The 13,052-nt window shown below is 34.6% G+C and overlaps 1 protein-coding gene across 1 annotated transcript in view; it reads left to right on the top strand.

Annotated features, from left to right (window-relative positions):
• Positions 1 to 13,052, top strand: part of RYR2 (ryanodine receptor 2) — a 529,910-nt gene that overhangs the window by 165,547 nt on the left and 351,311 nt on the right. The window contains exons 14-16 of the mRNA XM_023728152.1: positions 1,019 to 1,140; positions 9,431 to 9,614; positions 11,789 to 11,924. Coding sequence (XP_023583920.1) covers positions 1,019 to 1,140; positions 9,431 to 9,614; positions 11,789 to 11,924 — 442 coding nt within the window. The remainder of the gene's footprint in view (positions 1 to 1,018; positions 1,141 to 9,430; positions 9,615 to 11,788; positions 11,925 to 13,052) is intronic.

Genomic DNA, 13,052 nt, shown 5'->3' with positions numbered 1-13,052 from the left:
TATCTGATAGGAAAGATCTTACATTGCTTTCTAGATTATCATTCTAGTTCTGATTACAAAATTTAGTGTCAGGTGTACTAAAGTATCTTGCTATAGATGTGGAGTGAAGGAAGACACGGAAGAGTGCATACTTCTTGGTTCCATTTATATGTGGTACAAAATGGGCACAGCCAATCTGTGCTGTTGAAAGTCAGGCGAACCTTGTGGAGGGCAGAGACAGGAAGGGATGACTAGGGTAGATTTGAAGGTGCTGGAATGTTCTGTTTCTTGATCCGGGTGTTGGTTACATGAGTGTTCACTTTGTGACATTCATTGACCTATACATTTACAATTTTTGCTTTTATCCACCCAAATATTTTACTTTAATAGAAGGTTCAAAAAATGAATCGCAAAACAAAGAACTAATAAAATAAAAATGTAATTTTTAGAATTTAGAAGCCTTAAAAGCATTGTTTTTGTACTTATTGATCAACCAGTCTATGCTCGGAGCTACTGCGTAACTAACTTGCAGTTAAATGTAATATTTTCCTTTGCTGCTTTTTTGAGAGATTTACTTAGGCTGTGGATCAATCACTGAATACAGATACTTGGAAACACTCTGCTGTTTGTTTTGCTCAGCTCAATACATTTATTTATTTATTCATCAAAACAATAATTAGATGAATATTTTCAAAGACTAGTTTTTACAGGGACCCTTGCATATTGTTTCACCTACACACAGCAGCTTTTCATCCCCTCGACCTATCTGTGGATTCTATTTATTGTTATGACTCACTATTTTAAATATAGATCTTCTTAACTCTGGTTGATAGTGATGTTCAAGTCTTCTATATCCTTACTGATTTTCTGTCTACTTGTTCTATTTATTATTGAGAGAAGGATATTGAATCTCTGACTATAACTGTGGAATTTTCTGTCTCTCACTGCAGTTCTATCACTTTTTCTTTAGGTATTTTGAAGTTCTTTTATTAGGTACACTATTAGGTGCAAATAATGGCATTATTTCTCTTTCTTACAGGCTATTATGCACCATGAAGGCCACATGGATGATGGTTTAAATTTATCTAGGTCTCAGCATGAAGAATCTCGTACAGCACGAGTAATTCGTAGCACAGTCTTCCTTTTCAATAGATTTATAAGGTTTGTTTTCTTTTGCTGTGGTGGTTATTTGACATTTTATTTTCATTTCTTTATTGAATTTACAAATAGACAATTTAAAAATATACTATGATGATAGTAATCAAAAGTGTTATTACAATAAATGTAAACATGAAACATTTCATACTACTTGATAGGTCCAAGAATAATCAGAAAGTGCTAGTTAGGTGATTTTATGTCTTTTTTTTTTTTTTAAAACAATCTTAAAAAAAAACAATAACAACCTGTTTTTAGTTCTGCGTGTAACTTGCAATTGATGGCTGCGGGGGTGAGAGTTATTCTATAGCATAACCTGGTGCTGGCCCTATTTAATTCATTTTTACAATGAGGGCTATGAAGCCTAGATACTTGGTGAGTTTTGAACTATGTTAAGAATTACATGGTTTTTGTGTAATAGTTGAAATAATTTCATATCTACAGTCCAAACCAAACTTGTTGCCAAAGTGCTTTCTGGTAACATTATACCAATTTACATTCTGACTTGTGAAGGATATCATCTATCTTTAAGCTTTACCAATCGGTTAGGGAGGAGAGAATATATATATATATTTAAAAAATTGTGTTTGTGTTTGGTTTTAATTTGCATTTATTTGAGAATTGGGAAAATATATTTCACATTTGTTGACCATATTTATTTTTTCTTTTGTGATTTACCATATTATTTGTCCATATTTCTATTAGGCTGTTATGAGCATTTGCTGTGGTAGAGATATTAATTCTTTGCATCACATATATGTTCCAAATATTTACCCCAGTTATTGGTTTGGAAAGAATTTTAGTGTTTTTTTCACAGTAGTCAAATCAGTAAATTAGTTTTGGCTTTACAATATGAAAAGATGTTCCCCACCCAATATTATATAAATATTCATCTATTTTTTTTTTCCGCTTCTTTTATAAACCATCCCACTGTGTGTGTGTGTGTGTGTGTATGGACGTTATGTTTGTGTGTGTGCGTGTGCACGTGTACATATGTGTGTAACCAGTGAATGTGCATGGGGGTTGGCCTCATCACATTCTTAGTGTTTAGCCCCTTTCTCTGCCCCTAAGCCTCTAAACCCTAAGCCTCATCAGATGGAGTCAGGCTTAGACACGGAGTAAGCATCAGATTTTTATATTGAATTTATTACTTGTATTACTTCTGAGTATTACTTGTGTTTACTGTCATATCATTTTATTTGGTATCCATTACTTGTACTTATTACTTATAATAAATAGACCTTGTTACATTTTAATCTAGTATAAAATCAGTGATGTCAAAAAGTACTATAGGAGATTATAACATTTTAGAATTAAATTTAGTAAGTTCCATCTTGTTCTTTCCACTAGTTCTTATTTACTACAGCCAATCAGTTCGATGATAGGAATTGAGGAAAACAATCAAAAGTCTGTAAAACTGATGACTTTCTAATTCCATCAGTACTGACTTCTTCAAATATGAGGAATAAGTTTTTATTATAATGGGACTTCTGTAGAGTTTTCAGTGACACTACAGAGATTCCATTTGGTAAGCAATATCTAACTTCCTACTAGAGGAAAAACTTATATTTGTTTTTAAAATTAATTTGTCAGGAAGATAACATATTCAATTTTGGAGCAATGGTATAGCATTTGTTACATTTTATATAGATACAAAATTCATCTTGGATGTAATTTGCTTGAGCACCTTTGCTCTTTGCTCAACTAGATTCGAATGTTAAAAAATAGTGTGTGATTTGGAAGATTTATTTTAAAGTTCAGCAATTGCTTATCTGATTAGATAGAGAACTAAACATGAGAAATTTATATTCTTCAGTAAAATTACTGAATGATAAATTTACCGCTTCATTAAATCTTTAAAATCAATTTTTCATTGGGTTATTTAGATGAAATGCATTCACTATACCTATCGTGATAAAATAGGATGGCTGTATTAGTCCATATTTAAGTAGAAAAAAATTATCTGACTCCCACTCTGATTTTTATTATTTCTTTTCTTCTGCTTGCCTTGGGTTGTTTAATTTGCTCTTCTTTTCCCAATTTCATAAGGTGAAGGCCGATGTCATTAATTTGAGACCTTCTTTTCTAGTACAGGTATTTAGTGCTATAAATTTCTGTGTAAGTACTGCTTTAGTGGTATCCCACACATTTTGATATACTGTGTTTTGATTTCCCTTTTGATTACTTCTTTGACCAATGGATTATTTAGTTGCTGAATAGTTGGGGATTTTCAAGATGTCTTTCTGTTACTGATTTCTAATCGAATGCCATTATGGTCAGAAAACCCACTTCCTTAGATTGAATGCATTTAAATTTATTGAGACTTGTTTTATAGCCCAGAATAGATTCTATCTTAGTGAATGTTTCATGTGTACTTGAAAAGAATGTGATTCTCTTCTTGTTGAATGGAGAATTCTATAAATGTCAATTCCATCTAATTGGATGATACTGTCGTTCAAGTCTTCTATATCCTTACTGATTTTCTGTCTACTTGTTCTCTCAATTACTGAGAGAAGGATTTTTCTGTTTCTCCTTGTAGTTCTATCACTTTTTCTTTATGCATTTTGAAGTTCTGTTATTAGGTGCAGACGCTTTTAGGATTATGTCCTTTTGATAAATTGACCTCTTTATCATTATGAAATGACCTTCTTTATCCGTGGTAATATTCTTTGCTATGACATCTACTTTGTATGATCTTAATATAACCATTACAGCTCACTTTTGACTCATGTTAGCAGGTATGTCTTTTTCATTCATTTTTTAACCTGTTTGTGTCTTTATATTTAAAATGCATTTCTTTCAGGCAGTATATAGTTGGGTCTTGCTTTTTTGTATCCAATCTGACAATCACTGCCTTTTAATTGTGATGTTTAGATGATTTATATTCATGTGATTATTAATATGGCTAGATTTATGTCCATCATCTTGCTACTTGTTTTATATTTGTCTCATCTTTGTTCTTTTTCTCTCATTTTCTACCTTCTTTTGGATTAGGTGAATATTTTCTATAATTCCATTTTATCTCTTTTGCTGGCGTATTAGCTATAACTTATTTGATATTTTAGTGGTTGCTTTTGAGTTTATATGTACATATTTAATGTATCACAGTCTACCTTCAAGTGATATTTTATCACTTTATGTATTCTGCTCTGTGGCCAGTACAGAACTATACAGAAGTCTTTTTGTTGTTTTTGTCATACATTTTACTTTTATATACATTATAAAGCCCAGACTACATTTTTGTCCAGTCATTTAGTTTTTGAAGAAATTTAAATAAGAATAAAAAACTTTTTGTATATTTACACATGTAGTTATCATTTCTGGTGCTCTTTATTCCTTTGTGAGGATCCATATATCCTTCTACCTGAAGGACTTCCTGCAACATTTCTTATATTTCAGATCTGCTGGTGATGGACTCTTTTGGCTTTTGTATGTCTGAAAAAGACTTTATTTTTCCTTCATTTGAAGTGATATTTTTGCTGAGTATAAAATTCTAGGCTAACAGGTTTTTGTTTGCCTGTTTGTATTTTTGTCCTCTTTGGGTTGATTAATTTTTCTCCTTATTGTTGATTATATTTTCATGCTTCTTAACATGCCTGAACATTTTTGTTTAGTTGCCAGACATTGTGAATTTTACATTGATGGGTGCTAGATATTTTTGTATTCCTCTAAATATTTTTTAGCTTTTTTCTGTGATGCAGTTAAATTACTTGGAAACAGTTTGATTCTTTTAGATATTATTTTTAGTATTTTTTGGGCAGGACCAGAAGAGTGTGTGGTCTAGGACTAATTATTCTCCACTATTGAAGCAAGGTACTCATATGTACTGTACCCAGTGTCCCATAAATTATGAGATTTTCCAGTCTGGCTGATGGGAACAGGCACCATTTCAGGTACCCTGTGAAGGCTAGCTACTGTTCTCTCTAATCATTTTAGGTAGCTTATCCCTGCTCTGGTAGTTTCCTTGCATGCATCTATGATGCATACTCTGTGGACTATTTGAGGGGGACCATCTGTAGATCTCCAGAGTTTTCTCTTGTGCAACTCTCTCCTCTCTCATACTGTGTTCTGGTTTCCCCAGACTCTCAGGTCTACCTTCTCAACTCAGGGATCTTGCTCTGCCATACCAGGGTTCCTAGACCTGTTCTGTGGCTTAGAAACTATCCCAAGGCAGTAAACTGGGACAGTTGTAGGATTCACTTTGCTTGTTTCCATCTCTTCAGAAATTTCTGTCCTTTATTGCTTGCTATCTATCTTGAAAATTTTGTTTTCTTATATTTTGTCCATTTTCTGTTTTTCTTTTCCTTTTTTTTTTTTTTGGTTGTTTCAGAAGGGAGAGTAAATCCAGTCCATTATTTCATTTCTTCTTAATGAGAATCAACTCAAATATAGCCGACTTATGCAGTACTTCAAAATTCCATATTTCCCCTGGTAAATGTGGTCTAGAGTCTCCTTGCTAATTCTGCATTGCTATTTTTTTCTCCTTTAGATTTCCTCCTCTTTACAAACTCATCACAAATATGCCATCTTTTTCTGAGTTATTTACCTTTAAGAGAGTCTCTCTACCCTGTGACCACCTAGCAAGTGCTGTGAATGAACAAAATAAGTTTGTTTTCTGCCTTACTCCATCACCACAAAAACAAAAACAAAAACAAATCTGTTACTGTCAAGTTGGTTTGGACTCATGGCGATCCTATGTGTTTCAAAGAACTGCTCCATAGGGTTTTCTTTGCTGTAATATTTAAGGAAGCAGATTGCCAGGCTTTTGTTCTGTAGGGCCACTGGATGGCTTCAGACCTTCAAGTGCAAACCTTTTGTGCCATCCAGGGACCTTGTCTTACATCTCACTGACCTTAAAAAAAAAAAACCCAAACCAAACCCACCGCCTTCGAGTTGATTCCGACTCATAGTGACCCTATAGGACAGAGTAGACTGCTCCATAAGGTTTCCAAGGAGCCTCTGGTGGATTTGAATTGCTGACCTTTCGGTTAGCAGCCGAACTCTTAACCACTACCCACCAGGTTTCCAACTGACCTTAAGTTCATATTAATTTTCAAAAATTAAAACTTTAATGAAGATGTTTTTTCTCAACTCTAACATTCTTTTCTTTCCAGAATATTTACCTTATAGTTATATTATTTAACTCCATTAGTCATATTTATATGTATATATGTAGATATAACATAATTAAGGTGCTCCAGTTTTTAGAGCTATATGTGTGCACATTGCATTTGTAGTGCTTATATATATTTTTTTGTTTTTGTTTGTGAAGACAAACTGTCAAAATCCATCTTTTTGTTTTTACTTTTTTAACTGCTGAGATTAAATGTTTTCTATTCTAAAAGTAGAAAATGCATTATTTTAATATATTCAAGTTTTATGCATATGATCACGAGCATTACAAACTGTTGTTGTTGTTAGTTGCCCTAGAGTCAATTCTGACTCATGGCATTCCGAATTTATCAACTCTTTAATATATTGCAGAAACTTTGAGATGTTTTACAAAATTAGTTAACATTGTTAAGGGTATATTCTTTCATGTAAAATATATTGATCGTTCTGTCACATTCATCAAGGCATCAGAAGTCTTTAAAATCTCAGTATCTTTATAATATTTGCATTCACGTGTTTTTCAGAAAAAAATATTTTTAACTCTATTTTATTATTACAGATTTATTTAGTATTAAAGAGCCTACTTTAAAAAATCTATACTCAGGACTTCTCTGTTTCTTCTCTTAAAGTGAAAGAATCATTTAATTTTTATTTATTTGTATTTTACTAATATGGCTTATTTTCTGTGACTGTTCTTCTAGTTCTGTCCCTGGTCAGGGTGGTGGTGGTGTGTATATAGGAGAGGGGGTTCTATTTGTCTATTAAAATAAATTAAACATAAAGCCTCTCTTTTTCCTAAGTATTTTAATAAATGTATTCTTGAAGTGAATGCGAGAAGGAAGAGATCTGTGTTTATCAGGTAGCAATATGGTTCAATCTTTAAATTACAAAAGGTAGAGATAAAAATCATGTCTTTAATTTTTGTTCTGACACAATATGAAAATACCACCTTAGATTTTTTTTCTCCAATTATATTTTCTTTATTATTTTGTCCTTGATAAATTAAGATGATAAACATCTTTGGAAACTCTAAAACTTAGCATAATTAATAGTTTTAGAATTTTGGATAGCATTTTTCTGATAAGATGAAACTGTCACTACAAAAATCCTCTTGAAAGTAATTGAATGGTCACTTATTTTTCTTTAGTTTTGAAAATGTAGATATTATACTTGAATTATTTTTAAGTTCCATTCACTTTAGTATTATGAGTTTTGAATTTGACTTTGTTATAAATTTATTTATGATTTAACTAGAGTTGATGCGATAGAATGTTTAGAAAAGAAGTATTTCATTGAATATGATTTTTTATTTTAAAAGGGGAGAAATAATTTTATTCTGAAAAGTCATTTCTGTTGCTTTTTGGGTGTAAAAAAACTTGTAGAGGTGATGAAACTAGTGGAGAAATTCTGTTGATATAATTGATAAGAAATTTTAGGCAAAAACTTTAGAATAGTTATTTAGTTTTACCATTTCTACTGATTGATAAGTCTAAAGTTAAATATTGTAAAATCATTTGACAATATTTGGTGATACATTTTAAGTAATGTTTTCGAGTATCATAAATTTCAAAGCTAAACTAATTTTTATTAATAAAGCTTTTATTATTTTTTTTTAAAATGTAAATTCCAGTATAGTCAGATAATTAGCCAGAAATATTTCCTTGGAATTAAATGCTGCCATATAGTTTTACTTATGCAGAGACCAGGAAAGGAAGTGTAATATTTTTATGCATTAAATCTTGTCATGACTAATAAGAATATTATAGTATATAAGTATACAGTATAGGCCTTCTTCCATTTTTTATTGTGTCTTTTGTTTTTTGGAAACCCTGGTGGCGTAGTGGTTAAGAGCTACGGCTGGTAACCAGAAAGGTCGGTAGTTCAAATCCACCAGCTGCTCCTTGGAAACCCTACGGGGGCGGTTCTACTCTGTCATATAGGGTCGCTATGAGTCGAAATGGACTCCATGGCAATGGATTTGTTTTTTTTTTTTTGGTTGTTTGTTTGTTTGTTTAATAATTTTTTTATTTTGGAATGATTTTACATTTACAAACTATGTTTTTAAAGTTTTTTTTTGCAGACAATCATAGTTATGGGTTTTAAAACTCAGAATGTCACTAAGCTCAACAAACGAACATACTTATATCTCAGTAATGTTTTTCTTCAAAGGCTAGCAAATGCTTCATGATGCTCTTTCTTAATCTAGATTTTAAATGTATTTCTTTCAGGTAATAGAAAGACATTTCAACACACTATTTCCAGTTAATAAGCAACTTTCCTAAATTAACACCATTAGAATGCATTTTTAAACTGGCAGGAATTAAATAGAATGGCAGTGAGTGTCAAGGATAACATAAAAAAAAAAAAACAAAAAAACCAAACCCTTTGCCGTCGAGTCAATTCCAACCTGTAGCTACCTTATAGGGCAGAGGAGAACTGCCCCATAGGGTTTCCAAGGAGCACCTGGTGGATTTGAACTGCCGACCTTTTGGTTAGCCACCAAATGCTTAACCATTATGCCACCAGGGTTTTCAAGGACAATATAGCAGTTAACAATTCCTTCTCACAAAAAAAATAAAAGTAAATAATGAATCACTCTTAATGTTAGTGTTTACCCTGGTGACCAACTGGTTAAGCATTTGGCAGCTAACCAAAATGTTGGCAGATTAAATCCACCAGCCGCTCCTTGTAAACCCAATGGGGCAGTTCTACTCTGTCCTGTAGGGCTGCTCTGAGTCGAAATCGACTCAACAGCAATGGGTTTGGTTTTTTCGGTTTCTGTATATATGACATAAGTAAGGGTCCCTAGGTGGTGGAAATGGTTTGAACTGGACTACTAACTAAAGGTTGATGGTTTGAACCCACCCAGTGGTACAACAGAAGAAAGGCCTGGCAATCTGCTTCTGTAAAGATCACAGCCAAGAAAACCCTAGGGAATAGATCTATTCTATAACATTTGGCCATCACGAGTCGCAATCAACTTGACAGCAACAGATTTAGTTTTAGTTTGTACGTGACATCATACAGAATTTCTGGTCTGAATAAATTCATTATTGCTGTTTGTATGTTCCTTTTACAGTGGTATAGGGAGAAAGGTTAAAGCTGTGCCATCATCTAGAATCTAAAAAACAATAAAATAAATTGTGTATCACTGATGTAGAGAAATGTTTGCAATTTATTTTAGGGGCCTTGATGCTCTCAGCAAGAAAGTGAAGGCTTCTTCCGTAGACTTGCCTATAGAGTCTGTAAGTCTAAGTCTGCAGGATCTGATTAGCTACTTCCACCCTCCAGATGAGCATTTAGAGCATGAGGACAAGCAGAACAGACTCCGAGCTCTGAAGAACCGCCAGAATCTCTTCCAGGAAGAGGTGAGTTCCTATCAGCGCCCATTTCTTTTCTGTTTTTCTCTTCATCGTGGGGGAAATTCCTCATCTATTTGACACCTTTGCATTTTGGCATACAGAGAAGCAGGTATACTACTGTATAAGAGATATGGTCTTTGGACGAATCTTGCAATTATTTTTATTTCTTATATCACAGATTATTAATTTTAGAAGATGAAACTGTTCACTGCCCTGGCAAGGGACATTTAACGTTACTGTCTGCTCAGTGCTCACACTGGTCATTCCTAAGCACTGTAGTTGGCTTCATGTTGGCTACATAAATATAGAATCTTAAAAGGGCTGAGTGAATAAAGGTTTCAGAAAGCATCAGGGTATTCACACTGTTCCTCAGATTCTTTGGGGCTACTTGGAAGATGGTTAGCATCCACCAGAGATCTTTGTGTTGGGGATGGAAGCTGCCTAGGAGGGGACCACCCCTGGGGGCAGAGCCACAGCCTTCCTGCTTTGACAGAGCAACCCCACTTTGTCCTTTTGCAAATATTGTTTCTGTGCAGGATTTTATTTCACCAAAAGTTCCACTGCCAAGAAGAGCTTGAGCTCCCTAGTTTATGAACACAATACCAGAAGGACCAAGTGATTATCTAATGTCCTAATGCTAGTGTCAGAACCAGCACCATATCAAGAATTTCAGTGGGAAGATGCCAGGGCTGATGGCAAACCAGGCTAGCTCAGCAAGTGTTCCATTCTTTTCAGCGCTCCTTGTATGTGAGTGAAGCCCTGGTGACGCAGTGGTTAAGAGCTACAGCTGCTAACCAAAAGGTTGGCCATTTGAACACACCAGCCACTCTTTGGAAACCCTATGGGGCAGTTCTGCTCTGCCTGATAGGGTTGCTATGAGTCAGAATTGACTTGATGGCAACAGGTTGTATGTGAGTAATGAATATTCCTGACTCAGAATCTTTGTCACAGTAGCTAACAAAAAAAGTTAGAGGACATTGCTGAGTTCCCACATTCCCTAAATTTATGTTCTTCTAGATTTAAAACAAAAATCAGTTGCTGTTGAGTTGATTTCTAGTTACGGTGACGCCATGTGCATCAGAGTAGAGCTGTGCTTCATAGGGTTTTGAGTGGCTACTTTTCAGAAGTGGATTACCAGGCCTTTCTTCTAAAGTGCCTCTGGGTGGACTCGAACTTCCAACCATTAGGTGAGAACCTGAGCATGTTAACTGTTTGTGCCACCCAGGGACTCCTCTAGCTTTAAAGTTGTTTTCTAATTTCTCATCAGAAACCTTTGACTCTGACATTAATTTTTGAAGGTATTTTCACTGTGTATGCAAAGAAATTACCTACCTGGAGACCACACTGGCATGAAACAAGGGAAATGTCAGCATAAGCCAACAATAACAAAGTGGAGTAGTTTATTGTGGGCTTTTCTTTTCATGTATGTTGATTTCTTGGACTATTTACTGCATTTATTTATTACTGGAAAATGTAACATCAAACATTTGGCTGTGAAGATGTACAATACTGATTTGGGGTGGTTTTTTTTCCTCATGTAAGACAATCTGGATGTGAAGCTAGAAATGTCATTAGGTTCATGGTGCTTTTTAAATTCTTTGTGTGAAACAAGTTGATTAGTCAACTTTTTATAGCTCTCTCATGTGCTCTGCCTCACTTGACAATCTTGTTCTAGCAATAATAATAAAAGTGTAAGTTTAAATTTAGACCTCATCTTTCAGAGTTCTATAAAGAATGCATTTTAAATTTCTTTAAAGGTGTCTTCTCTTGAATTTTGCTGTATTTAATTTACAGTACCTTCAATTTACTACTGCTGATACTGCCTAGCCTAAGAATAAGAATCTTTTCTCATGCTAAGATAGAATACCATTATGGCTGATTCATTTCATAGAGTACTACACCTTGCAAATATAAGCATAAAGTATGCATTTTTGTATTATCCTTCTGCCTCTGATTAACTGAGAATGGCATCCAGGATTTAAAATCTACATGAATTATTTGAAGAATATTTTATTTGACAAGCAAGTGTGTTTCTTCCTGTCCTTTGAATAAGCTATGAATTTTCTTTATGATTAACAGACTTACTTAAAGCAAGACTTCATTTTTTAAATCAAATTAGCATTTTTTTTCCTATAAGCAGAATTACAGTTTCTGATGCTGAGTTTTCTTTTACCTTCCAGGGAATGATCAACCTCGTACTCGAGTGCATAGATCGGCTGCATGTCTACAGTAGTGCGGCCCACTTCGCCGATGTTGCTGGGAGGGAAGCAGGAGAATCTTGGAAATCGATCCTAAATTCTCTGTACAAATTGCTTGGTAAGACATAAATGATTGAGTTTTCAAGGCAACTGAGTTATGTCTACAGCAATTTTATAATAGGCTTCCGATTTGAGGCTTTCAGTTTTTACTTTAGATGGACTAAATCCAATGATGTTTAATATTTAAATCCATCTCCCAGTAAGAAGTAGCCAGAACAGTAGATTTTCCTTTGGTTAAGGGAGGAGAGTCATCTAAGGTCAGTTTTTGCTGCTTAAAGCCTCTATTGGGTACGTGTTAAGTATTTCCTTTTTGGTTCTGGAGTTAGTTCTACAAGAGCCCCTTTTCTTCCTCACCATTCCATCTTTCCAGGGGTTTCCTCCAATCTCCTTCTCTAGTCTTTATGCTGTCTGTATTTGGCAACATCTAGGTGTTTTTGACATATTCCAAGCAAAGCTTGCTATGGTTGTACTGCATAGTACTAAACTTTGCAAATACAGGTAGGAAGTGTGCATTTTTATATTGGCTCTATGCAGATGTTGGTTCTCACTATTTTTGATCTAATGTATTGAAGTTAGCCTGCAATTAATGAGGGACAGTTTATTACTCACAGCAATAACAGCAGGCAGAGCATCAGCATTGTTCTTACTGGAACCCCAGTTCTCAGAGAACAATGCCAAGGGGGCCAGATGACAGCTGGCATACAGTGAGATGTTCCAGGAGAGAACCCTGAGCATAGGGAGCCCGAATGTATTACCCTGGACAGTAAACAGGCCTGCCCTTTGTTCTGGAGGGAGACACTGTCTCTTTTTCCAAGGTGGTTTGCTCCAAACATCCTTGGAAATATCGTATGGAACAAAGGCTTCCAGTGCCTCATTGCAAAACGTTCAAAAACACAGAGACCCGTGGAGAATTGTCTTTGTGAACTCCAGCCCTCACCTGCAAAATCCCACATTCATCTTACCCACTGCAACTACATATCACTTCCCTTTTAGAAAATTTCTCATTGTTCTAGAAGGTAAAGTCAAATTGCTTAGCCTGTTATATGAGAACCAGCTAACCCTTTCAGCCTCTTCTTTTCCCACTCCCTTTTCCTGTAGCCTTTCCTATTGCCATACCTCAGTCTTCTGAATATCCCATATACAGTCACACCTCTGTGACATTTTCTTCACCCACAGCTTTTCCTGC

This window comes from Trichechus manatus, unplaced genomic scaffold (assembly GCF_000243295.1).
Source record: "Trichechus manatus latirostris isolate Lorelei unplaced genomic scaffold, TriManLat1.0 scaffold00021, whole genome shotgun sequence".
Classification (NCBI taxonomy): domain Eukaryota; kingdom Metazoa; phylum Chordata; class Mammalia; order Sirenia; family Trichechidae; genus Trichechus; species Trichechus manatus.
This window is presented reverse-complemented; position numbering and strand designations above follow the sequence as displayed.